We start from the raw sequence: 27,800 nt of genomic DNA, 5'->3' as shown, positions 1-27,800 counted from the left end.
TATTTAGGACCAGTTGTTATACAGAGCTTCAAAGCTTATAACTTCTGATGGCTCATTTATATTTGTATTGTTCATTCTTTGATAAATGACCATGTTAAAAAAACCTTCAGAACGCAGTGCAGCACCACCTTTCATGTGCTCTACAGTACTTCTACCAGCTATCTATAGAGAAAAAAAATCACAACTCTGAACAGAGGTTTGAGTTTATTTCCTAGGTAAAGCATATTATAGAAAGTTACTTAACCCATGCACTTTTTCCAGGATATCAGCAAAAAAGGTAACTAAGATCACCTAGTCAATTATCCATAAGCTTATATTTACTATATAAGAACTCTCAACTGAAAAGTTAAGTAGTCTGCAAAATGAAACAAAACACTGAAAATCACTGCAGTAGACTATTGAGTGCTTATTCCTTGGCAGATCAGCCTTCCCATAGCTGGCTATAGTCATCGTTGCTGCAGAGTTCACTTTGTTCTATGCTAAAGTAGTCTGTCAGCTCCAAAGCACATAGGGCCTCCCTTTATTGCTGGTTGGAAGTTTGCCACTCAAAGAACTAATCAGAATTATTTATTTTTTCCAGCACTTTGGAGTAGATAGCAAAATCATTTTGGTATCTGGCATATTTATTTAGCTCTGTTACAGGTTCATCTAGTTACTGATGATCATTTACAGGATTTAAATAAAAGTTTCTCCTCTATTAATGCTGGAAAATGAAACCTGATTGTGTTACTTGGAAAAATGATTTAAAATAATGGAAATTATTCTTGTACAAGGAAGACAGAAATAACCCAACACAAGTGTATTCCGCAGTTGCCAGTTGAAACAGCAGCCTATTTTGTGCTGTGCCTTGCACTGATTCATTTCTAGCGTTGTTCTCTAAAAAGAATCTAGTTACTGGGTCTGAACTACTGCTTTTTGTCATGTGGAAACCGAGTGGCTATTCCATAGCCTTTTTCCAAAAGCTTCCTTTGAAAGCTGAAACACTGGAGCACAGAGATCAGCCAGAGCATGCCCCTGGGAATGCGGGAGTGCAGTCCTTGCCTAGTGTCTGTACGTCCTGCCAGCTCCTCCCTTTCTGTAACAACAGTTCATGTGCTGCAGTGGTGGCTATCACTGCTCGTGCCATATGCAGGAGTTTTAGCCAGAGGCTTCATGTAGCCAAATCCATTTGTCACGCATCCACATCTCCACCAGCCTTTACGAGAACCTCCCTGGAGGAACTTTCAGCGGTACTCAGACCAGCAGGCAGAGTGCAGCTTGCCACAAACTGCTTTCCTTCCTACGGAGTGGAAGTACCCTGCCACGCTGCTCTGTGTGACCACGTATTAAGGGATTGTCACTTACAGAACCATCTACTGTTTTAAATAAGGGCTTCTTTAGGTTGGTTTCAGGACCTCAAGTTTTCTGGGCACAGAACTACCATCTAAATTGATGCTTTTAGGATATTGCAACCATCTCTATGTTGGAGACAATACATTGGTAGTTCTTGCTGAGACTGATAGAATTAAGATAATGAATGGTGTGCCTTGGGTAGGGGGAGGATAGTTTCTGACCATGTGCAGAATACCACTGGTTTTCCTCTATGTTGTATAAGGGCAGCCAGAACCTGGGCTACTTCTGGTGAGTGTAGTTCTTACTCTAAAAGTCTTTAGGAGCAAGCCAGAAGAGAGGTAGTCTGTGAGGCATTAGCCAAAGAGCACTCACAAGACAGCAGATGAGTCTGTGATTATTATAGTTGAGCTACTCTAACTCATGGTTAGTTTTATTCGCATTTAATCTCATAAAGGACTATTTAAAGCCACTGTGCTGGGCTCAGGTAAGGTTGTCAGTCCCTCGGATAACATTCCTTAAAATCAAATGATGCATTAGATTTGGGAATCAGCAGCAAAACTCACCATCTTACTGAATTATACCACACCTCACTACATTTTCAAAATGACATCCAAAGTGCGATGGAACACAAAAATACATATTTATGTACTTTATACACATGCCCTTAAACAGACTTTTGTGGAACTTCCACTGTGCTTTTTAAAACTGCATTCTCTCAAGCAAGCAAGCTTCTGTAAAACTCTTACCAAACACGATCAGCCATGGATAATCTTTTGTGGCTAGAATTGAAGATTTTTTTTTTAATACTATATTATCTGGGGGTAATGGTACATATAAAAAATCCCTGCAAAACTTTTAAAATTTCTTAAGGCCACCTTAAGCCCTTAGCAGTATATGGACCATAGATCCTTAGTGAAGTGTATTTTACGAAGATCTTTTTTACCCATATGAATTTCACAGACAGAGCGGGGATGGATAGGGGAAGGAGTGGGAGAAGGGAAAGCCTTACCCCCCTTCCACCCCAGTTCTGCTCAATTCATTCATTTTGTTATGTGCTTGTGGCTGTACAATGTATCCTCCTCTCCTCTGTCGGGGCTGAATCCATCCCTACTGATCATAGGCTTTAACCCTCTTTAGCCTCTCTGACAACAGCTAGTTGTTCAGCTTACTTCCAAAATAGCACTTAGCTGATCCAAAAATTCTCATAGCTTCTCTTTTGGGCCACAGCCAATGTGGGCTCTGACAAACTGTTTATTTACAATACATCTTAAAAGCTCCTTGACATCCCAATCAGTAGTAAAAATGAAATAATCATTGATTTCTTACAAGCTGTATCAATCTTTATACCATATGGAAAGGAAGGAAAATAGAGGCTTGAGAGATAATCAGCATAGTAACTTTCGAATCTCTGTCCAGAAATAGCAACACATACACACAAATATCCACATATATTTAACAAATAAGGATTTAAAACATATTTTCTACATTTTTGTAATTTGAAAGCTCTCAAAACATACTGAACACAAATATATTTCAATATTTAGTTGCAAAGTAGATCCTGCTTAATAAACTATCAACACATAGCATGTTGGCTCTTATAAATAACCACTAAAATGAAGGCTGCCTAACAGAGTGTAGATGTAGCCAGTCATTAACGCTCTTAGCACCTAGATAGTCTCTGAGAATCTCTACTGAGAAGTCCATTGCATTTGTGTTAGAAAGGTCTTTCTGTAACATCACTATTTGGAAAAGAAAAAGGAAAAGACACTGAAGCAACTTTTTCTTTTCCTCTCCAAGAAGAAGTTATGAAAATCTTCTCCATATAAAATTGTACAGAGGGGAAAGAAAAAGGCTTTCACGGCCTCAATTTCTGAGGTGTGTAAAATTCCCTTACTTAACTTAGTTAAAAAGTATTACTGCTACCACAAATTTGCTAGAAAGATAATGACAAATATGTCTTGAGCTTCAAATAGCAGGCACTTGTTCATTGTTCTTTTGTAATGAACTACCAAATTTTCACTCATGTTTGGAAATCAGATGACAAAATCCTTTGACTACAGCTACGTACAACAAAGACACTAATTAGAAAACACCCTGGCAAATGTCAAAGCCAAAACTTATTTCTGTTAAGACCATGATGTTTAAACTTATTCCAGTAAATTAAAAATGCAGAAGACAAGGATAATCAGATATATCTGTGTAACCTAAACATTTTTATTCCCAAATAATTTGTACCAGATTATTTTATTTTTATTTCCATATTAGAAAAATACATTCAAATTTCTTAAAGAAACCCCAGCAGCATCTTTTACTTCCCACCTTCTCCTAAACTGTAAACCTCTTCCTGCTGTATATGTTATCCGTGTCAGAGAACAAATCTCTTTTTAAAAAAATGTATCCAATCACATCATCTTTGTCTTTGTTCCCATCAGAATTCACACTCAAGCTGAGAATTTTCATTAAGGTCTACAAAAGGACAGATTTTGGGACACAGCTAATCACGATTCCTTTATTCTACCCAAGTATTATAAAACATTTCAGGAAATGTAAACTTTCCAAAGCTTTTTGCCATTTGAAAATTTTGATTTAGAACAAATCCTCAGTTCTTCAGTTGTATTGGTTTGTGCATTTAAACACAAAATTTATCTCTTTCTTCTCATGCTGGGAATCCCACTTCACACATAGGCTAATTAACTACAATTTAGAATGGAGTAGAAATGATTACTGTAATGCTGCTGTTTCTTAGCAACCGTGAAAGATACGGTGAAGGATGTGAAAGAGACCCAAATAGCACCATTTCCAGATTGAGAACTTCCACCTAGACTAACCTGCTAGTGGGATAGTAAATTAATCTAAAATTACCATTTGCCTATTTCAGTGTTATGTCCCTTGCAGGCTCTAACAGTGTGACTTTCACAGTCCAAGATGGCACTTAAGCACTTAATTTCCACAGAGCTGATAATACCTGCTAGCAACTCCAAAAAACCTGTAAAATTTCATTAGAAAAATATTATCCTGCTTTCTCCCCACATAATAACATATGTCTAGCACTAACTCCACACTTGATGGGAGTTTTACCAAAGTAAAACTGCCAGATTAGGCCTTGTTTCAGTGTTACACAATAAACAAGATTTATTTTATTAATAGCAAAATTGGTAATTATGTTTTTCCCCATAATTCTAATAAAATATTTTAGGCATTTCAATTGCTTTACTGTACTCTGAAGATACTTATTTCATGTATTAACCAATTTTACACTGCAAAACAAACAATGCGGTCACTGATTTTCAAAAATATTAATAGAATTTTAAAAAGCATGACAGCTGAAAGTCCAATTAAAAATCAAGTTCTTTTAATACTTGCAGAATCTTTTTATGTCTTGTTATGTAGTCCTACTCTGCAATTGCTACTTGCATATGACATTGTCAATACTGCAGATTTAATTTTTACTCTGGAAGGGATGGAAGATTGGTTTCTGTGATCCTATTTATATTTTGCTTTTTGAGTATGGGAATGACTGAAATGGAAAAAAACACAGCAGCCTTGGAAGTACCAAAGTGAGGATCAAAATTAATTAATGGCTTAAAACAACATGAACCACATAGTCAGATTTTGGATTATGTATCTGAGACACACAGAATGTGCGATCATAGGAGATCCCACAGTAACACTGCTCCTTCTCACCGCCTCTGGGAACTGGGGAAGCCCCAGCTGGAAGGGATGGAGGTCTGAGCAAGTACGGATAGTCCCATGGCTACCCTGAGTACCACAACTCCTACCAGGATGTAAAACTGCCACGTCTTCACCTCTAGTGTGTGACATAGCACCGCAGCCTGCATGGGAAATGCAGCTGGCACAGACCGAGGGATGAACGGTGGTGGCAGGATGCAAGGTGGTGACCTGCCAGCCTTGCTGCGGGGGGGCCTTCCTACGAGAGCCCCTGGACCAAAGCGCGCTGCTGCCACCGCCCCACCCGTGGCACAAGGTGCTCCCCATCAGCAAATCAAGGGCTGGGCTGCCCAGCTGCACCTGGGGCTTGGGCTGGAAGGGAGGCTACAGGGAAGGGTGGGTTATTCACTGCAGGGGAGTGTGGAGGAGAAGGCAGTTGTAGAAGGCTGAAGCACAGGATATGCAACTCATTAAGGTGGGTGTGCAGCTCCTTGGCACTGCTGGCATGGTTTAATTTGGGAGATCTTGGGGCTGTTAGTTGCTGGAGGCTCTGAGAAATTTTTCTGCTGGTATCCCAATGTACTCTGTTCTTGTCTGGGCGTTTGCTGCTGTGAGAAGTTGTGTCCTAGGCTGGAAGGAGCCTTGGTATAACTCAGTGACTGATCTGTGCAGGCTACAATAGTATTGTGAGGCTTGCATAGAAAATGTCTACAAAAGACAGTGACTTTTTCACAGCGCCACAGAGCGTGTAGAGGGTAGAGGTTTTGTGGTCCTTCTGTGTTGTTCTGGCAGTGGGCACAGGTAGAACCAGGGTTCATCTGAGTGGTCACTACAGTTTTGTTTCCTTCTCTGAGTGAGAATGGATCCAACTGCTTGTGCTTTTTTTTTTTTTTTTTCCTCTGAAATGAGCCAATCTAAACATAAAAATCTGAGGTTGTAATTCTTTAGTAATAAACTTTCAGTGATGTCTGGCAGGGTATTCTGCAAAGTCCTGTGTGAACCAAGGAGTCAAATCTGCTGGCACTCTGTGGTAACACATCCACCAGTCTGCCTGACTCTGTATTTAAAGGACTCCTGTTTACTCTGTGACTTTAATACTAAGGTTAGTTTGGCAGCATTTGATTTTTTGCTTGTTTAAGTTGTGTGGTTTTCTTGTTTGTTTGCCTTTTAAAGTAGAGATATTCTGTAGTAGTCTGAACGAAAGAGAGGAAACTGTTGGGTTAACTAGTATAAGCAAGTACAGACTCCATGCTCAAGTGGTGTTCACAAAAATGGTGTTTTCTTGTACTGTAAGTTTACGTGGTCCCTGGAAATGCCATTCTGTTATATTTTAACTGTTTTCTGTTGAGGTATTTCAATCTAAGAGGTGTTTAACTCTTCAATATTCAAATGAATATCATCAAGGCTTGATTAGTTAATTTCTGGCAGCAGTATAGCTGAATATTATGCCAATTGCTTTCTGTAATAGTCTTGTTCGTGCATCGTATTTCAGTAATTTTGCTCTGATGTGCTTTCCTTGTATAAGCCAGAGTGACTTTGTAGCATAGTCTTTGAGAGGACAAATTATTTTTCCTTGTCTCCCCCATACAGTAAAACCTAAGAAAACCTTTCTGTTAACAAGTTCCAAACTTGTTGCTCCCAAAGGTTGACTTGTCGGAAAATGGAAGGCCAGACTGTACTTGGTTTGGAGTCCTATCTCTATAAGTCAGTGTGCATCTCTTCTCCTTCTGTAGTCCAGAGCTGAAATACAAAGACAGAGCCTGTCTTGCCATATTTTGGATTCATAAAGCTGAATGAAATATTTGGTGTTCCTGGCTATTAGACTCAGTAGAGCAACTCAAGACGTGGTCCTCACCGTGTTCAGTCAAGTGACCACCTAGAGGGCATCTTGCCTCCCTTACTTTGCATGGAAACCAAAGACTGTGGGAGGAGGGCTGAAGTGTCTTAAGCCTTTCCCTTACAAGTCAGGATGAGGCTGGATTTCACAACAGGACTCTGGAGTACTCTCTCTGTTAAGAGGTAACTTAAAGACTACCAGACGTTGTTTATTTCAATTTTTATTGTAAGTGAAAAATCTTTAATTTTTTCTTCCCCTCCTTCAACCTGCTTTGGTTTTTCCAGGGGAAAGCTATAGCGCTATGAAGAAACCTGCAAGGCTAACTATAATTCATAGGTTCTAACATTCCTTTTTTTTTTTTCCTCTGGTTAAAAATCAGATTCCCAAGGTAGATGATCTGTAGAATCTATCTTAGGTCATTTCAGAAACAGTCCTACTTTTGTAAGGCATTCACTTCTCCCCCTCCTGCCCCGATATATATATGGCTTTGTTATAATAAGATTAAAATAAACCCCCCAGATGTTTAATGTATTTAATTACAATGTCAGGTTTGCCAGACAGTGTATCTGCTCCTCAGCAACTGCACTCAGTATTAATTTGCCCCCTGGCCTCACTGCACTGTTAAACTGAAAAACAACATGTAATCAGTCTGTAGGCTCAGAGTAGATGGTGTATTTTTAATTGAGCAGAAATCCACCTTCCTTTTTTCCAGGTGTAATTTACACCCACAAAGTGTTTCTAGTAGGCATTAGGCAAGTTGCATCTATAACGATCTACAGAAGAAAGTTCTATTTTAGCATTTAAGGTGGGTGAAGTTTGCCATTAGGTGTCAATAATGAATATACGATATGTAAATGCCAGATATTATTGATAGACCTCCAGATATAGTTTGCTGATGACTTAGACTGGCTCTTCTGCTTTCAAAGCCAGCTGGCACGGAAGGTGGCTGCACCTGGCTTCTGGGGGAACATGAGCTTCTGGAGAGGTGAGGGCGGTCAGTGGTCTGTAGGGCAGTGCTTGCTGTAGCAATTAAGGGTCAGGAATACCTGAGGTGATGCTGGGAGGGATTAATCTGAACTGAATTTAGGGAGATGAGAATAGATTGTGAATATGATCTGATAGCATAAAATACACACAAGTGATGCAGCCTGATCTAGTGGTTTAACACAATCTACGGTATTTCAGCTTGATGCAGAGAAGGAGAGATAAGAATAATCAAGTGGTTTTCTTTATTTTTTTCAGCCATGTCTTTATGAGCCTCTTCAACTGAGCTCTCTGCATTTACACTTTGGAAATCAATGTTTGCATTTAAAAATCACCTGTAACTTAGTGATTAGGTAACTGATCAATGAAAGAGGCTCAGAAGCTCTAAAGTTGCAGTCAGCAAGGGTGGTTTGGCTAATGTTAGGATCAGTGGGCTATCTACACAGATACTAACTGAAGTAATGACAGCCTCCAGAAAGACTGGAGGCTGTATCTAAAAGACTATCAGTGTTGAAAATGAGATGGAGTTAAGGACAGATTGGAAAAAATATTCTGTCTATTCACATGGAAATCGAAATCAGGATAACAATTTGGTTTGGTGTAGAAAATTGTTGTTCGCATCACCAAACTAAGCTTTGAATTGCTGTGTATTGTTTCAGTATCATAGAAGGTTGACAGAACTTTTATCAATCATCTAATCCATTCCTTTCTCTGAGACAAGACTAGCAGGCTAGAAGATATACTTGTCTAATCTGTTCCTAAAAGCCAATAACCTTTTGTACCTCAATGCAGTGCTTGCAACTCTTAGATTTTCCTACTGCCAGGCTAAATCTCCCTGGCTGCAAATATGCTGAGTTCTTCTTGTTCTGTCTCCAGCATTGATCCTTGTGTGCATTAACTAACTTCAGCAATCTTCCAGTATATGTGTGTAGGGAAAATATTGTCCTGTAGTGATCTCATTTCTAGATTAAATAAACTGATCTTGAGAAGTGAGAGAAGGGAAATAACATTATACACTACAGCTGTTTACTAGTAAATCTTCAACCTGTGTTTTTCCAGGCAAGATGTACTGTCAGAGCTCTATTAATGAAAGGCTATGTCTTGGATAGACCTGATTTGGAAGCTTGTTATATTTCAGGGCAGGTTTCATCTGGCTTTCTAGAATTTGAAGTTTAGTGCCAGGTTACCAGATCTTGTCACCTTAGAACAGGATCTATTATTCCTTCCACTAAGGCATTGCCTGAGATGAAGCAACAGAGGGCAGATGGTTTTGAAGCACAGATTCACACCCTAGGAAGTTGGCTTCCTGCAGAAAAGTCTTAACAGACAGGATCGGAAAATGTCCATATTACTTAGCCTGCACACAAGTGAGCTTGGCGGCAAGCAAACTCTTGAGAAGGTTATGATGTAGGTGGGTCATATATATGAAGTCCACATAAACTGTTTGTGGAAGAACTGAAACTCGGGTTATAAAGAAAATAGAGTGACTGTATGTGTTGTGGGGAATACTTTTCACTCTTATTTACAATAGGTTTCTTAGGGATACTGTGGACTTGGACTGTGCTGTGTGTATCAGTCATGGAAGGAAAGCCTGCATCCTATCACTTGATCAGGATCTCTCTTTGTGTTTGATCCCACCATGTATTTTGAAAGACTTGTGTTGGAAAATATGCCAGCAGTCATGAGCATGTTAATTCTGCCAAACTTATTTTGTTCTGGTAAATTCTCTTCGGGTGAAAGGCTTTCCTCATTTCAGTAAGAGGCTCATGTATTAAAGGGAAAAGCAAAACAAAGCAACACACAATAGTTTCAGATTGTGGGTTCTACTTTTATTCCAAACATGCTTTCACTGCCAGAAAGCTAGACAGAATGAGAAGCAAATGGAAAAATGTGGGGGAAGAAACATAAATGCATTCTTTTCTGTTGAATTACTAAAAAATATGATTTTTCTACTTCTGTTTGTAACATTCTTTTATTGTCTTATGATATGCAGTAGTACTGCTGATTGGGAAAAAAAAGTTATCTGTTTAATATGACAAAAAGTCAAGTGTAGTTAAAGCAGTGCTCAAACTGCAGCCTTTATTGAAAGACTTCTGAAAGATCATATTGAATGCATATGTATCTTTCATATTTCAGATATGTTAACTGCAGAGATGCATCTTCCTTCTCAGGCATAGGAGTTTTTTCATAATATGAAAGTACCTGCAGAAGCCATGCACTGAACTGATATTAGTATTTACTAGCCTTTAAAAAAACATCTTGGAGTTCTTACTGCACAAAAATATAATGAAAGACACTCTTGACCTAAAAATAAAGGTAAACAGACAAAGCAGAACAGGAATGGGTGGAGAAGTAGGTACAACTGAAATACTTGCTTAAGGCTGTGATTAAGACCCTGCTGTCAGTCCAGTACTTCATCCATGAGATTGTGCAACCTTCCATATGATATCCTTTCAAAAAGAAATTAGTCAGATAGGATTTGAAATTTAAGGACCTTGTAAAGCTATCTGCTTTAAAATCAGGAGGGTGTTTCTTAACAGAAATCTAGAGTGGTAAAGTTTGTTTTAAAAGATATACAAATCACAGACACCTTTTACAATGTATCAGATTGGTGAACAAACTGTTGATATGGAAGTCCAGGCTTAATATGAATACAGTATTACTAGTACATACACCTATGGGTATGATAGATGAAGGAATCCCACTACTGTTTGGTTTTGGGGTTTTTTTAATGATGGAAAAACTGAAAAGAGGAGAAAACCCCCAGCATGTGGAAACGTGGTGAAGCTTCTTCAATACTGCTGTTTTCTGTTATTCTGCACATCTCTATCCCTGTGTGCTCTGTTAGAACAGCTCTAAATTATATAAACTCCAAATCAGCATTCCATCTGTTGAAATCTGACATATCTGGGCATATCCTAGGAGTATCCCCACCCATACCCTTTAACCGTAGCCATTTAACATTTCCTCTGTGATGTCTGCTCTACCTGAGTTATTGTGCCATTGCAGAATTGGTCACCCTGCTTTCATTGGCTTAGGTAGTACCATCCTGAGATTAATTTTTCTTTGCTATTTCACTGTAAATTGTTTGGTTTAGGCAAGCTAGCCTCTGTTTTCCCCTTAGCATCATGAATATGTGTGTGTATACATGAACCCAAGTGAAAGTAATTTTAAATAACAAATTTATGTGTGTCTGCATATATTAACACATGGAGGTTTTTTTGGTGGATCTGCTAAAAACTAAACAGAAAAACCCCAACAAGAGAACCTATTCCAACTGCTGGTGCAATCCTGTTGTGCTACCCTCCAGGCCTGAGAGATCTGCAAAGAGGTCAAGATGCAGATTTTTTTTTCCAGCATAGCAGCATTGTGTACAGCTCTCCTTAGGGAGGCAGCTTCCCAGCTGTGGTGCTCCTAGGGCAACAAGGGGGAGGCAGAGGTTGATTTATCCCCAATAAGTCTGCAATTCTGATGCCACAAAAATGCCCCGTAGCATTCCTTTCTTCCCCAGAGCTGTTATTCCACACTGTACCTCTCAAGAGTTGCAGGGTCTGCACCTTCTGTGACTTATTCAGGTCTTGATATTTGTTTAAAGCCAAGTTTTAAATATTTTTAAGTCTTGCCTGCTGATATGTGTGTACATCCCATTCATGGTAACAGGGCATGATTATTATGAGAGTGAAAAATGTGACCCAACAGGATAATGACTTCCATTCTGCAGAACACGGTTCTCTTTACTTACTAAGCTATTTCTGATGTTCTGTGTATCCTTATGAAGGAAACTGCTTTTGTATTGTTTGTTGGACTTCTGCCTCTCTAGAGATGATGTCAGAAAACCTACTTAAGTCTATGACTTGAAAGTATTTAGCTTTTCTTCTAAATTTAGCATTTCCTTATGTAAGGAAAAGTACTTGCATCTACTTTATATATGTATAAAAAAGCTCAGTTATATTCAATCACATGCCATTTGTATAAAAAAAATGGTTTTGGCTCAAATGTTAGACCAAAGGAAGTTTCAAACCAAATGAATTCCAGTAGGTAGCTGTAAAATTCAGCAACAAAATTGTTTTGAGTTTTATGAGCTTTTTGATGTCATATATATTTTTATCACTTTATCATGGTAAAGAAGGCATGTTGCTTTAAAAGCAATCTAAGTACTTATTTAAAGATTTGTTTTCAATCTCCTTAATAACGTATGATGTGTAGAGCAGAGAGAATTTGTATTTTAGTCATTGATGAAGTGACTTAAGCACAGGTATCAACTGTCCCTAAATTATAATCCCTATTAAGAAGCATAACTACTGCTTTAATATCTGTAAAATTGAGAAAAGAAACTAAATATTCCAGAATTAGTTGCTTAATGTAATGGCACCCATGCTATCTGAACTGCCATCAAATATGGCTATGAGGAAAAAGGAACTCTACAAATATAGAAAAGCTGTTTCGGTAACAAGTATATAATCAAAAACCTCTCCCGTTCTGTGGCTGCCTGCAATGGTTATTTGGTATGTCTAGTCATACCTTATTTCAGTGTACAACCAGAGGTATTTCATGTGTACCTTTCTACCTGGTTGTCACTGACTGCAGTAGCTTCAAGGAAATTAAATTCTGTTCTATGAAAATATGGAAAACACTTAATGGTTCCCCCCACCATCATCCTAAATTCTTTTCCTACAGGTCACTTGTCTCTGTCTTAATACTGCTCAGCTGTTGCTAGGGCAATATTTTCCTAGAGAAGTTCTAAAAGGTAAATACACAGAACTCTAAGAAGAGCAAGAGCAACTGTTACTCATCTTCTGTACATGGATGGGCAAGCGTAGACATAGCTCTTGGGAATCTGAAAGCTGCACAGACAGCTTGGCTGTGAAATCATGTAATGTGAGCATGTCTCTCCTGTTGCGCTGTACCGTGCGACCGGGGAAGGGCTGCAGCAGAGCAGAGCTGTGCTCTCCCTCTCTGCTGGGCAGGACTCTGTCCTCTTGTGTTCTGACAGATCACACACGAGGTGGTTCTGGCATTTAGATTTAGCGAACAAGAGAGATCCTGTGGTGGAAAATGGGGACTCTGTTTCTAGCCACCCTGGTGATGGAAGGTGGAACTTAGGTGTCAGGGTGGCTGCTGGCCCTGCGAAGGGCGGACTCGGCTCTGATTTGAGTTTGATTCAGGTCAGCAGTAGAGTGGGAAGCTGGATGCAGGTGTTGTGTTGGTGTTCTGGTGGACCTGCATGTTACTGGCAATTCCCCTGCTTCAAGTTCTCCCCTAGAGCTTCCCTTGGTGTATCTCTGGGTTCCTGTCCTTGTCTCATTGGCAGAAAAATATTGAAAAAGGCATTCTTGTCTTAAGTGGAGAGAGTTTAGTTCCTAGAAGCATCTCTCACCTTCACTGCCTTTTCACAGCTGTTTAAAGCTTCTGCTTGTTTTCCAGTGTCAACCTCTGTGAATCCTCTTGTAATATCTTTTCCTTAAAAAATATTAGAACTTTTAAGAAAATATATAGGTAGACTTGGATGGTGGAGATCTGCATGCCATGGTTCATCACAGTACTCTGCAAAAGGGCTAGGCTCTGGTTTCTTTTATTACTTGTAATTAAGCTGTGTCACTAGGAAGCAGTGTCCTCCTCCGACCTCATTTGATCAGTGACAGTCACAGGCTGCTGTTTCTGGACCGCAATGCAATTCTCCCCTTGCCCAATGATTTGATCTTACAGGGGTGAGGACATGCTGTTTCTCCAAGTAGGTATTTGTTCAGGAATGCACTCTGGAAATAAGCTCTTGTTATCTGTGGACATGCTGTTGCATTCTCACTTTCTGTCAAATATTGCATCTACCTGTTTCAGTATTTCAAAATGAAATTAACTTTCTCAGCATACTTTACTAATTAAGATGACACCAATCTGATTTGCAAGCCCACTGTCTATATTGTATGTTTGCAAGAGGAGGCAGGTTAGTTCCTCTGGCAAGGCAAATCTGTTTCTAATACCTCTAATTACAAAGACAAGACAATGTCTTACTCCCATCAGTTTTCCCTCTCATGAAATACAACCTGACAGCATTTAATCCCTTTCATAGTGACAGAAATCATAAAACCAAGAATATTTGAGAAGAAATGAGTTGAGGAAGAAGAATCAGATCAATACTGGAAGAATTGAAGCTTGCAAAAGAATTAGCGTATTGGCTGAGGCAGAGGGGAAATGAGAGATCAGTTATATGCTGAAAAGATGTATCTGGAGAAGGAACACATTGTTAGTGTAGAAGGAGAGGATGGGTGGAAAGAATAAAAATAGAAAAAGATTCTAGAGGTTAGAAGATGAAGAATATACCCAAAATCTTGGTATCTGCATTCCTGCAAAAGACTTGGCCTCTCTGGTAGCATGTGGCAGCCAAAGGGAAGGTGCATCTGACCTTCCTTGCCTGCTGCGTGCCACAGTACGGTGCATGTGCCAGGCCTTTTCTCAAAGCATGAGGCATTGCTGCATGTCCTCCAGGGTGCAGTTCCACTCACTCTTGATGTAGTTAAAACATCCATTTACCAGCCCAAGCTGTCACATGTAGCAACTAACACTGAAAGTGGCTGTTTTTTGGCTCTTTGTAACTATGTTTTTAAACACCTAGAAATGAGTAAAATCAGCACAACTTTCTCTCGAAGTGAATAATACTAACTAGTTAAAAAGAACTCTAGTTCATGGTTTGGAAATCGGCCTCAAAACTACAGGAGATATTCTGGTCTGGGGGATAAAGAGATAGCAGCTGACTAACAACTAAGTATTGGGACTGTTCTAAGCCCTCAGGCATCTCAATTAATCTAAATCTTAAAGTTAAAACATGGAATTATGGAGAAGGTTGGTATTCATCTCTCCGTAAAATGATTTGTTCTTGGCTTTTCATCAATTCTGTATGACTTCTGTAAGGGGGAGTGCTTTGTGGAGAAATGTCAGTGGTGACTGTTTTGGATGAATATACTGGTCTGGGGTGTTTCTGTGTTTTTTGTTGTGGTTGTTGTTTTTATGGGTGTTTGGGGGTGGGAGGAGCTGCAGGGCAGGGATGCAAGCAAGAGTGAAATCTCAGCCATATCTGCCCCAAGGATGCGAAGCCTTATGTAATTCCTTCTTATGCAGGATATCTGATACCAACCTTTAAGAACTGATATGGAAATAAGCTTTTAAAAACAAATACATGTAAGAGAGAAGCCAGAGAGATCTCATAGCTGAGGTCAGGCTAGATTTATAGAATAAAAGCTGATTTCTGATGGAGATGAGGTTAAATCACTGAACAAAAACTTCCTCTTTTAAATATATTGGGGTCTATATAACTAAAGGGCAACAGTTAGTCCAAGTTGGTAAAAATGCAGCATGCCAGTATATCCCAAAGTTTGTGGAAGGGGTCTTTACATATACTTAGGCTTGAATTTTTTATCCCTTTCCTAAATATATACTCCAAGTCAATGTTTTTCCTCACTGATTCATCATAGTTTTCTAAGAAATCCTGTGGCTTTGCATCATGATGACTGTACTGATTATTTTTGCATCTACTACTAAACATTTATCTTAAAAATGGAGATCATTAATGAAAAAATTTATCAAAATACTGAGGCACCAACTATAACTTGCTTTGAAATGAACATCGCTCTTGATACCTTCAACCTACCTCATTCCTAGAAGTCAGAGGGAAGAGGAAGCGATGCACAAATACACAAAGTTAAAATTAAATGCAAGTAAACAAAAAACAGACATTCACCTGACATAACACTATATGGCACAGAGATCTTGTTGGAAAAAAATCTGAAAGATGATTAATTTAAAAAACAAAACGGACCGAACAACAAAACAAACTAAAAAATCCTCTCACTTTGAAAAGTCCAAGAAACTTGTATTTGTTTGATCTGCACCTGTCAGTGATTTGACCATGTAAACTGCTCTAACAGAAAACTATTTAGAAAGGAAACAGTAACACAATAATAATGTTAATACATTTCTTCAAAGAGAATAAGAAAATATAGCTTCTATTGTAACACAAGCTGCTTGGATAAAGAGTTAATGCCAGAAATGAGATGCTCATTGGTGGTAGTAAGGTATTCTGCTAATTTTTACTATTTGTGTTTCAGAAGATTACCTTTCTTATGAAACTACCACCAGTATGAAGACCAAAGGGAATGTCTTTGTGGCGGAGTGTTCATATCATAAATAGAAATAACCTTTCTGCCCTATTTTCTGCTGTTAAATAACAGAGGTTAGCCAAAACCTACATCTATACAGAGAGCCTGGTCACTCTGTTCCTCTGTAGGAAGGCTAAACAGAACCAGTTGATAAAACCCGACTTAAAACAGATTCTCTACCAAGGAGGGATTAGTGACCACTGGAAGTGGCAGCCAAGTGACTTTTGCTCTTTCTCAGCCTTTTTCGTTAAAGATGGCTGTCTTAAAAAGCAGAAGAATCACTGGCTACCAGCCAGTGTCTGAGCTCAGCATGGCTTCTCAAGAAGACGTTTGAGTCTTGGGTATAAAGTCAATTATTGCAATAAGTTGGTCTCAGCTTCCCATAAGTCTCCTTCAGCTAGACTTGTCAGCCTGTAAAATGCCCTCCATAATCTAACTGGCAGCGAGATTTCTGCAGACAAACAGCAAATAACACATTTTTAATTGGGCAGGGCTCCAAACCCAGGTCTTGGCCTGAGGCAGATGCCCTGAGAGAGGTCCTCAAGCAGTTCAGCAGCCTGGACGGCCTTGAGCAGTACACCAAAAGTCACAGTAGCAGTGAATAATCTCTGCAACCTGCTCTGATCACAGGGTCTATGCCTGTAAATAAACTGGGACAGAACCTGTTGTACATGCATCATACTGCCATCTGGATGCAAGCTGAATTCTTTCCCACACTCCAGATGTTGTTTAATTCATACTGGTCACTCTTATCCTCTGTCTCATGCCAGGACATTTTGTGGGAGGCTATCTGGCATGGGCTGAAACAGTGCCAGGAAGTATATTAATAGATAAACAGTTTAGAGGATTGTGTACCACTGCTTGGGCCCACAGCCAGGTCCTGCTTAGTTTACTAGAAAAGATAGTGAGCGCTCTTAGAAAGTCACAGGGTTCTCCTACTTTCCTGGGACCTGGGAGGGCCTGTCACCTGAAGGCTGATAGTATGGGTAAAATACAAATACCAAAGGCTTCTCAGGCAGGCCAGATCTTCAGGAACTTTCTCGTTTATCTGGCCTACTGTTTTCCTTTTTACCCAGGGGTTTATAGCTTTGTTCTTCTGTTATCAGCAAAATCAGGTGACTTATTCTTCCTACCATGACTTCTTAGTCTTTGGTGTAGAAGAGAAGAAAGGATAAAAGATTTATTTCTTCAAACAGGAAGTGTGAGGTTTTTGAGGAGATGCACTCATTGCCCCTTGTACAGGTCATCTGTACCCTTGTACCTGTACTCATTGTACAGGTCATCTACTATTGCCAAAATAGCACATCACATGGAACCCACTCTTATCCCAGGCCTTTGGCAAGGCAGGCAGGAGTGGTCGATGATGGCTGTGTGGCAGGATATTGCTTCATATTCCTATCTATGAACTTCATCTGGCATAATAAATTCCTGCACCAAGGCTTGTCCATATCCACATATTAGAAAAAGTAGAGGCTTTCTGTTCACTGACTGCTAGCAGTATCAGAATTTCATGTGGGAACGATTCAGTTTGGGGCTATGAAGAGCCCCTTACAAACATCATTTACATAAGTGTAAAATTAACCTCCCTGCCTGAGAAACAGTCTATGTCTGACCAGCCAAATTTGTGGCTGGCTTCTGCATGCTGTCTAGGTGGCACTAGCATAACCTATCCTGAAAGTGAGTAGTTCTGATCAAGAATATCAAATATTTATGCACTAAAATAACTTAATACATCACCTCAAGTGCCTGCTGTCCCTACCTGGGAGTCAGATTCTGTTTCACCCGTGATAACAAGTTCTTCTGAGGCTGTGTGTTTTCATATGCCATCATCTCAAAACTAGGAAGAAACTGTCAAAGCTATTGCGAAGAGTGTTACCTTGCACACTATCAGCTATTGCTGCTTAGCAAGTCTCATCCACAGGTGTTGCTATTGCACAAACATGTGAGCTTGGGCTTCAATCCAGTGTTTCATGAAGTTCGTATTTCCACTTGATTTTAAAAAACAGAAGCCTGAACAAGTTGACCTGTTCAACTGAACTGTCTATTCTGCTTGTCCAAGTTGTCTATTCAACTTGACAAAAGTGGGATTATTTATGGTTTTTGCTATAATCACAGCATGATTAGATTTTTTTTTGCCTTCCGAAGTTTTTTACTTTTTTTTTTTTTTTTTTTTCAGATGGACAAGGCTCCCAATCTGACAGTCACTGTAGTGGAGAGGGGTCTGTATGTAAATCAGCAGCCCAGGTGTTTCCTGGAGGGAGCAGTAAAGAGATCCAAAGAAAAATGCACCCAACCAGGCTCTCTACTCATGTGCCTGCCCTCACTGCTGCTCTTACAGGCCATGCTGCCTGCTCATGACTGCTGAAGTCTCTCTTGCCCACTCTGTCCTGGCAGAGAAAATTCAGCATATGTCTGTTTCAGTTTGCAGTGTGATCCAAAAATCCCTGTAGGAGTTTGGAGCATGGGTTCCCATGACATGCTAGTTCATGTCTCTCACCTGTCCATTTTTTTTCAACTAGTTTTGTTTTTCCTTTGTTTTGCAGTAGAAGGGAAGGGAGAGCTCTTTATTAGATGGGTTCTAGAAAGCACTTCATAACAGAAACATCCAGTAGACTCTGCAACTTCTACTCAAAACAGGTTTGGGGTTTCTTTCCTAGCTTCCATTCTTAAAACATGCTGTTATTTTCTACTGCTTCTGCTGGCTTGTCTAAAGTCCAATAAATATTATTGTATGTCTGACTTGGAACTTTCTATGTAAAATCAAAACAAGGCTTTGTTAAATCAAAACCTTGTTTGTTCAAACACACAAGTATTCCCTGAGGCAAAGTATATCTTTTGTCATGAGAAACATTGTTCAAATGACCAGCGTGATACTGCAAAAAGTTATGAAAAGGCTGTTCACCCTTTGTATCACATATTTATTTGAGGCATCAGTAGCATACTTAAGTGCTAAATATTTTACAGTACACTTTCTAACTGTTTTTATATTTATAAGAATATGTTGGCTGTTGAATGGCATTTAATTCTTAAACAGTGATTATAATATGTAGCAGGTTTAAAAGATTAATATCACAAAAATACAGACAGTTCATGGAGCATCATAAATAATTTGCAGAAAAAATTATTTGCTAAACATTGCAAATCAGAAAAATTATTCATGTCTGTCAGGGCAGTTTTATAACAGCAAATAATTTTTAAACCTGTTGTTTTTGCTACATGTATATTTATTGTCCAGACTAGAGTTCATGTAATTTGTCAAATAATTTTAAATGCATTAATATTTTTTTTGTGCCAGTAGTTGCAGGGTAAGATCTTGGCCCTCTTGAAGACAATAATAAGACTCCCACTGACTTTATGGATGCAAGCCTGGTGATAAGGTTGTCTTCATTTTATTACCCCTGGCATCATTCAAAATTGTAGGTTCCCCAGTGTTAATGTTTCAAAAAAAAAACCAAAAACATTCCTGCCACCCATTTAGAGCTCTACTTGGAAGTGCAAGCTGCTCTCTTTCCTAGGCCAAATGTCTTTTGACTTTAGTGGGAGGAAAGCCAGAGAAGGGACCAGCAACAGTTTACTGTCCAGGATATGTTGAACTTAATGAAAATAGTCTGTATTGTTTCAAAGACCATACAGGCAATTTGGCCTCTAGTTATCATGCATTAATAGTGTGACATAATGGTTCTATTAAAATAAACATGAAAATCCATGTTCTGACTTAGTAGCTTGTAGAAAGGCTTAAATCAATATTGCATAAAAGCTGTATGGCCAAATTTGTGCCTGTTTCATCCAGGGAGCCTAGGACAAGGCACACCAAGGTCTGCTGTCTTCTTTCTCTTACATGCAGAATCTCCAAATCCACTACAAAACCATTGCTGTTGGTGATGACCTGGATTTTTTTGAAATGTTACTCTGAAAGATGGCACAGAGGATCATACTTTCATGTGGTAGGCTGCCTATGAAAGAACTGGGAAAAAGTTGTCCATTGTCCTACTGAGGAGGTTTTTTTTAAAAAACAAACCTCTCAATACATGGACATTTAAAAAATGAGAACAAGGTTCTATTTTAAGATTACCTGTTCAATTATCAAAAGCTTATCTATAGGACAAGAAATGTGACTGGTTCCATGTACAGTAAAATTCAAGAAATTTCACTGAGGGTAGTGTTAGTAAGCATGTAACTTTTTTTCCTTTTGCAATACAAAATATATTTTTTTTCAGAATTGTGAAGACCTGTTTAATACTCTTAATTAGGGATCTGTCTCATGAGTAACTTTTTTGGAAAATAATAAAAAAAAAACCCAAACAACAAACACCCAACAAACTAAACCAAAACTTTTTGACAACTCAAACACAAAGCAGTAATGGATAGGTGTGAGGAGACTTGTGGAGACCAAGGCTGTGGAGCTTGATGTTCTGGTGTGCAGAGGTGTGGTGCTTGTTGTTTGTTTTAAAGTACAGCTAACATCTTGCACTGCTCGCCTATAAGGAGCTTTTTGTTTGCACCAAAGAAATATGAAGATGCTATCATGACAACATGTTCTGAATAAATACAGAAAAAATACTTCTGCCTCCTTGGAGACTCAGCTTTAAGTGGGCTATTAAAGGAAATGAGGCTGCTGGGATCTCAGAGTAAGATTCCAGCTGGCTCTTGGAAGCCAAGCGTGCGTGGCAGATGGTGGGGGCGTACAAGGTAGCCTCCTGTCCTGTGCACACCCGTGTGGGTCCCCAGAATGGCAGTTCCACCAGGACAGAGCAAAAGGCTGAATAAGTATTTCATGAGTAGTACAAATCCTTAAATGGGGTATGTTTTTAAACATCTGTATTGCATTAGCATGATGGAGCCCTAGTGATAAACTAAACTGTATCATGCTGGGCATGAACAATCGGACAACCTAAGGAGTGGGCAGTGGCTACAAGGAATTTTAACTGTGTGTGTAAGCTGAAGTCATTGCTTTACAGACGTTTAAGTGCAAAGACTGGTAATGAAGAGAGTAAGCTAAACATTCAAGTTGGTGTCACTGTCAGGACAAAATCTTAGCTGTTCTAAAATCAATGGCCAAAATCGAACCATGACTAGGACTTCATCCCAAATACCTCTCCAAGACACACCCCTTGCCCTACAGACACAAACTGCAGGCAGAATGCCCCTGGTCACCGGGATCTGTGGGGTGCAGCACCTCCCTGAACAAGGTGGTGACTGAATCCCACACTATAACCCCTCAGCTTCTGTGCCTGCAGCAGTGACTGACAGCATGACTGCTGAACACCCACGTACAGAGAGATACTGCACTGTACATATGGCAGAGTACAGAAAAAAGACCAAATGAAATCTAGCAAAAATATATTTTTCAGAAGAGAATGAGGCATACAAACAGCAAGTAATTCTTTAGTGCAGAAAAAAATGAATGTAACTGGTTAAGACAAAACCACCAAGTTTTCACTCGGTTCCAATTTTTTTTCTATTGCATAGGCATCTGCCATGTATGGTCAAAATACCAGATTCTTCTTCTCTTAGATAGTACAAAGAAGGAATAGAAAAGAGGAGAGAAGACCGAACATCAACTCTTGGCAGCTAGCAAGTGATGACATAAAGAGCACTTATGGCAATCTCTAAGCATAGTTATTTTTAATTTATTTAAAAGAAAATCCTATTGAGAACAGGACTAAGTTGTTGGCAGGAGCTATGTTACATTGATTTGTCTATAAATATAATGTTTGTAACTTGTGCTTCGTGCACTGCTTTGAATATTTGGATGAGAAGGTATAGCTGTTGGTGGTCTTTGTTAGTAAGTTCAGCCTAATGGAACTTTAGGAATATAAGGAGCTCTATGACCTGTTGCTTGTTATTTCATTCTTTAGATCTCAAGTAAGAAAATAGAAAGCAATATAGTGAGTAAATACCCCTAATATTTAAAACTGAATTGCATTTAAGACTATGCTATACAATCCTTTTCTGCTGGGAGACTGGGCAAGATAATACCCATTTATCTTATGACTTTCTACAGTTGTTCATCACTGCTGTATTAATAGGACAGTTAAAATATTTCACAAAATATCTGGCATTTTTTACCTGTCGTAGATAAAATATTGCTTGGTGTTGAAACCTTTTTTTTTTGGGAGGGGGGGAGGAAGGGAGGACGTGTGGAGGTGACAGCTGGGATAAAGGACAGATCTAAACTGGACAGATCGTGATGAAAAGAATTTTCTCAAAGATGATCTCACAATGTAACACGGTAACTTTCTATTTGGATTTATTATGATTGCTAGGATGATTTTGGACATTATTTCAGTTGTGCTTACTGGTGTCTGAGGCTAGCTAATTGGCTTCAGAGAAAGTGCCTGTGACTTCCACCATGGGAAGCTGGAGGTCAGAGAGGTCCGCTCTGCGCCGGTGTCAGTAATCGCCCAGTGTCTGCTGTGTGCCAGCCGCCTGTGCGATACCACTGCAGCCTCTCTGCTGAGGGCAGGGTAGCACCATCCGTGCCTGGAGAAGAGTTAGTCCCAGAGATGTGCATGGGGAGAGGGGCTGGCCCCGAGCTGACAGCACTTCTCTGCGGGCCGGCGCTGGGATGAATGCTGTGCTGGTAGAGCAAACCTACCTACCTGCATATGCTGGATTTCGTACAAGTTTAGGGTCCTCACTCACTGTCTGTGCAGGACAGCCTTTGGTTATGGTACATCAGCAATGGTTGGTTTTGTGTGGGACACAGGAATGTGGAGATTTAGAAACGGCAGGAGAGGTTTTTATTTTTTTTTTTTTTCTTCTGTCTCATCTAAGAACTATGCGGGCTGCAGCAGCTAAACAGCAGCGTTTTATGTTTTTTTTTTTTTTTTTTTTTTGGTGACGAGTTAGGACTTTAAAACAAAAGCCGAGCAGCCCCAGGGCCCTGCGTGCCACCCGATGAGGGGGAGGCTCCCCCTCCGGCGCACGGGCTAACCGCTGTGGTGCTGGAGCGATAGCAAAATAACCCGAACCAACCCCCCGAAAAAACTTCGCAGCCTCTGGCTATAAAGCACAATGCATCGGCTTCACGCCAACGCCGCTAATTTGAGCGGCTCTCACGTCCTGGCTGAACGCAACTCTTGGGGGCCGGGGCCGAGCGGGGCCGAGCGGGGCCGGGGGCCGGGCCGCCCCCCTCCTGCCCCCGCGGGGTGTCTCTGCCCCAGCGGCCGCCGGAGGGGCCGGTTGCCGCTCGCACGGCCGGGCAAGGGGCGGCTTCTCGCCCGGGGCCGCCGGCACCCGCGTCGCCCCCGCGCCCAGCCGCGCAGCCCAGCCCCGGAGCTGCCCCCTTCCTTCTCGCCATCGCCCCCAGCCCCCGCGGCCGGCGCCGGGTCCGTCAGGCGGCAGCCCCCTTACCTGCGGGTGAGACCAGCTCGCCTTCGCTGAGCTCCCCGGAGTCCGAGTCCATGCTGCAGGTACCGGCGGGGCAGCGGGACGGAGGGGCAGCGGGCGGCCGGCCGCCGCTGGCGGGAGGAGCGCCGGGAGCCGGGAGCGAGCGGCGAGCGGAGCCTGCTGCCTCCTCCTCTCCTCCCAGCCCGGGCGCTGGGTCCGCGCCACCACATGCAGCCACCTCGCTTAGTGCCATTGGCTGCAAAGGAGGAGCGGAGACGGGCGGGCTCCGGCGAGGGGAGGAGGAGGAGGGAGCGGGGGCGCGGCGGAGGAACGGGCTCTTCCCCGAGCCTGTTACACAAGTTGGTCTCGCTGCCGGCTGCCTTGCCCCGGCCTGGCCGCGGCCCCCGGCTGGCAGCCGCTGCGGGCGGGGGGGCCGGGGGGGCAGCCGGGGGGGCAGCCGGGACCCCCCGCCCGGAGCTGCGGCCTCCCCGCGCTGCGGGGGGTGGAGGCCGCTCCCGAGCCAGCGTTTAAGAGCACGAAAGGGACCGAAACGACAGTCCCGTACACTGGCTGCCATTGTGTCTCCCGTTCGCTCTGTCTCTTCCTTCTTCTCTGTTCTTGTGGGCATCTCCCCTGGCCGTCAGTCACCACTTCGTCTCTTTTCACCAGTTCCCTCTCCTTACGGATCAATGTCCGCAAAAATGAGTCGTTGGGGCAGTGGAGGCCAGCAGGGAACTGTCAGTTCTTACTGGATGTTAGAGTCCAGAAGAATATTGAAGGGGTGAATTTTGCTGCTTGCATGTTATTTACAGGCTCAGGGAGACAGTGCAATATGCAGTGAATGAAGCCTATGCTAGAAGACTGTTTTGAGCTCGAGTCTGAAAACTTTATAGCTTGAACTCTGCAGGCTTTGCTTGTGTCCTACAGGCTACTACAGTCCTGAGCCATCCCTTAATTCAGATGCTTGAGGCCGCTTTTTCAGCTCTGAGGTTAGGTAGGTCTTTCTTTTCCTCTGCTTTTACTCATTTCTACTTTTTCTTGCTGTTACAGGCCAAAGATCACTCAAATTCTAGCACAAACATCCCAGGAAAGTAGCAGCAAGAGCACTTTTCTAACTGGGAACCAAATGTCATCCTGAAACAGACTTCATAGATCTAACTGATCCATAGATATGTCACATCCCGTAAACCAGCCAGTGCTTTGAACACTTACCTGCAGATTACTGAAAACAAAGGTTTATGCCAGTAGCTGTAGATCACAGGTATCTTTACTCTGTAACGCTGTCCCCCAAAGACATGTGGATCCTCGTTGTGAGAGAAAGCATTGCCTGGACGCTGCTTTGAATTTGCATATATGAAATTATCTATTGTCATCAGACTATGCCCAACACTCTTGACAAATGTGAAGACTTTCTCTGTTAGCATATAGTGTAACATTTGGAAAAAAGAAAAAGACAAAGAAACAGGGTTCTTTTAAAACTTGAAGGGCCCTGTCAAATTCTTTTCAGTGATGGCTGATCCTGTACAGTGCTGAATCTAAGAACTAGAGCTACAATAGTAAAAATGAAACCACAGTTTGCCTTACATTCTAGGGTGAATCCTAGCATGCTCCTCTGCCTTCATATCAGGCTAAGCATGAAGAGATAGACCTCAAGCTTTCCGGCCCTGGAATACACAGATTCATATGTTGAATTTGGACACAAAAATCTTCAACCTCTGGAGTGAAAAGTTAGTTAAGTAGTTTGCAATATTGCTGTGATAACCTGGGCCCCTACTGTTAAGACACTTTTGCTTTTTATTCCATTAAAACAAGTTCTGACTTTTGTTTGTAATTGCTTTCATTAACATTAAAATTACTTTCCAAATACTGCTGATTATAACCCTGTAAATTTGTATCGTATAAGGAAAACCATCTACATTTAAGTGATTCTAGGATTCTATTATGAGGAGCCTATGCACAATCTGAGTGAAGATGATGTGGGGAATCTACAAGCATGATATAAACAACATGGCAATAGAAAAATGCCAAGATTAAGTCACAAAACATAATCCCAGATACCACACCAAGAACAGAATCTGAGAGCTAGAAAGAATTTAGTCTCTCTCTGTCTCTTTCTGTTGTTGTTTGCTTTTTATCTGCGTGAATGGAACCCCCAAAAACCTCCTCAATAAGAGTATAACAGTTTAAGTCTAATAGGAGGTGTAAGTTTGTATTTGAGTGCAATTAATTAATTTTCTGGACTATCTTTAGTTGCTTGAAACTCTAATGGTAATTTCTAACCTGGACAAATTCTGACTTTCTAATGACAATGACTGTAATTAGGTAAGCAAAAAACAAAATGTTGTTTGTTTGTTTTTTTGCAGGGATGCGTGTACAGCAGAACCCTTCCTGCTCCCCAGCAGTAAAGGGGGCTGCCCAGTACAGTGTGTTCTGGGTCATGTAATGCGCTGATACAATGCAGTTGTGTATGCACTTCCAAGATATTCTAGATGCTGGCCTTACCCTATTTTCTGTGTGGGCTTTTTTTTTTTTTTTTTTTTTTTTTTCTCTGAGAGCATAACCTATGCTATAACTGCGATTAAATGTTACACTTAGAATAGTCACACTTCTCTGCCACTGATCATAGTTCAGTTGGAGTTAAAATGAAAACCAAATCCCACTTACCTTAATTCTTGTCAGTTTTTTTAATCCTTGTACAACCACACTAATAAATATAATGATGGAAATGGTATAACTTAATATTATATTGCCTCAGACTTGTGAGATATACATTGAGCATTCTCATTACTATGCTGTAATTACTTTCTATTTCACAGTAAATGCTGTTTCAAGATTACTTTCTTTACTGCTGCTAACTGTAAAGCAGTTATTAAAGTTTTCAGCTGTAACAGAATGAGCATATTGTTTCATTTCAAAACATATGGTTAGAATTCAGTTTTTTCCTTCTTAATGTTCTCTGCCCAGCAGAGTCCACCACTTGGTTTAACATGTGACCTGGAAAATTCCATATGCTTAGAGCTCTGAACTTCATAGTTTCCACTCGTTACAGTACTGGTGCAGGAAATAGCACAAAAGGTTTATTAACAGCAATATATGTACCAACTTAGATGTATGTTAAATGAAAGTCCACATGGAGAAAGTTGACATTTCATGACTGACTTATTTTTTGCTTTTACTACAAATAGCACAATTACAGAATCATTGTTATAAGCTAAAGCTCTGTGGTTGTAGATCTGTGACTGTTTCCTTTATTACTGGGGTAGACCTAAAGATTTTTGGGATATTTAGAAACTGGTATGTTTTTTCTCAAGGCTCAGTTAATACATTTGCCTGCAGATCTCTACAAATATGACTTAGCAGGGGAGCTGGTAGCACAGCCGATTGGAACTGCCCCATGTGTTGTGTGTCTTCTCATTTATACGATGCTGTCTGTAGTGGCTACATGGCTGTATGGCTCTTCCATTCACATTTCAGCTGCATCTGGTCTTGATCTTCATTCCATATGGAACTTATCTGAAAACCTCCTCTGCCTACTCATTGTATCTGAGTGCTGGAGATCTGCCTGTGAGAGCTTTAGGATTCATGCTTTTTCACTGTTCTATCTGCAAATCATGCTTGCTTGTTCACACAAATACAATTTCATCATATTCTAGATACCAAAGTAGCCCAGCTACGTTAGCATCCATGTCTAGTATATTTATCCTTACAGGACTATTGTGAAATAAAATTAACATTATTTCTCTCTTTCAGAGGGAGGGAAATGGGGATCTGAGAAGCTGATTTAAAGTCTAATGTGAAGCACAGACTTTCACCTGTATCTCTTGAGCCGTACCTGAATTGTTAGGCTATCCATTTCTGCTAAACACAAGATTAGCAAACTGACTCTGTGCTTTGCTACACAAGATTTCCTCCTTCAAATTGAGTCTTAGAACCTATCCCAGGAAGCAGTCTCTCTTTTCTTTCCATTATTCAATCTAACAGAACCCCCTCTGCACTACCATTTTTGTGTCTGGATTGTCTGGTTTAGACTGTAAAGACTCATGTGTAGGATTACATTTTATTGGTTCTAAATATAAAAATATGAGATTACATTTTTTTCTCATAAATAATTTCTTAATGTTATTTAATTAAGCTCTGTCCTAGGATGTACTGTTTCTAATACTGTTGCCTAGTATTTTTCTTCACAGTTTATATTCTATCTTTCATATCGAAGCACCATTGCCACCGAATGTATTAAACACAGAAGCATTCCCCACATACTGATATACTAATGAAATGTACTGTAGCAGATTTTAGATAATTTTTTCCAATTTCTTTGTGGTCTCCATTTATGTGTATATGTTTAATGAAAAAAACCCTATCTGCACTATTATTGACAAAGCATGCATAACCAGTATCACGGATCAGTAGGTTCTCTGTCAACAACTTTGTCATGCCAGGAACTTCAATTCAATCAGCATGCATATACATATATACATTTTGCATGCCTTTTTAAT

The 27,800-nt window shown here is 40.5% G+C and overlaps 1 protein-coding gene across 1 annotated transcript in view; it reads right to left on the bottom strand.

Annotated features, from left to right (window-relative positions):
- TNFAIP8L3 (TNF alpha induced protein 8 like 3) overlaps window positions 1–23,550 on the bottom strand; it is a 48,780-nt gene extending 25,230 nt beyond the window's left edge. The window contains exon 1 of the mRNA XM_042804336.1: window positions 23,329–23,550. Within this exon, the coding sequence (XP_042660270.1) occupies window positions 23,329–23,380 (52 nt within the window). The 5' untranslated portion in view covers window positions 23,381–23,550. The remainder of the gene's footprint in view (window positions 1–23,328) is intronic.
- Window positions 23,551–27,800: the final 4,250 nt, after the last annotated feature.

The sequence above is a fragment of the Tyto alba genome, unplaced genomic scaffold, assembly GCF_018691265.1.
Source record: "Tyto alba isolate M040663 unplaced genomic scaffold, T.alba_DEE_v4.0 Super-Scaffold_41, whole genome shotgun sequence".
Taxonomy (NCBI): Eukaryota; Metazoa; Chordata; class Aves; order Strigiformes; family Tytonidae; genus Tyto; species Tyto alba.
The sequence above is the reverse complement of the archived record's forward strand: the minus strand, read 5'-3'. Positions and strand labels throughout refer to the sequence as shown.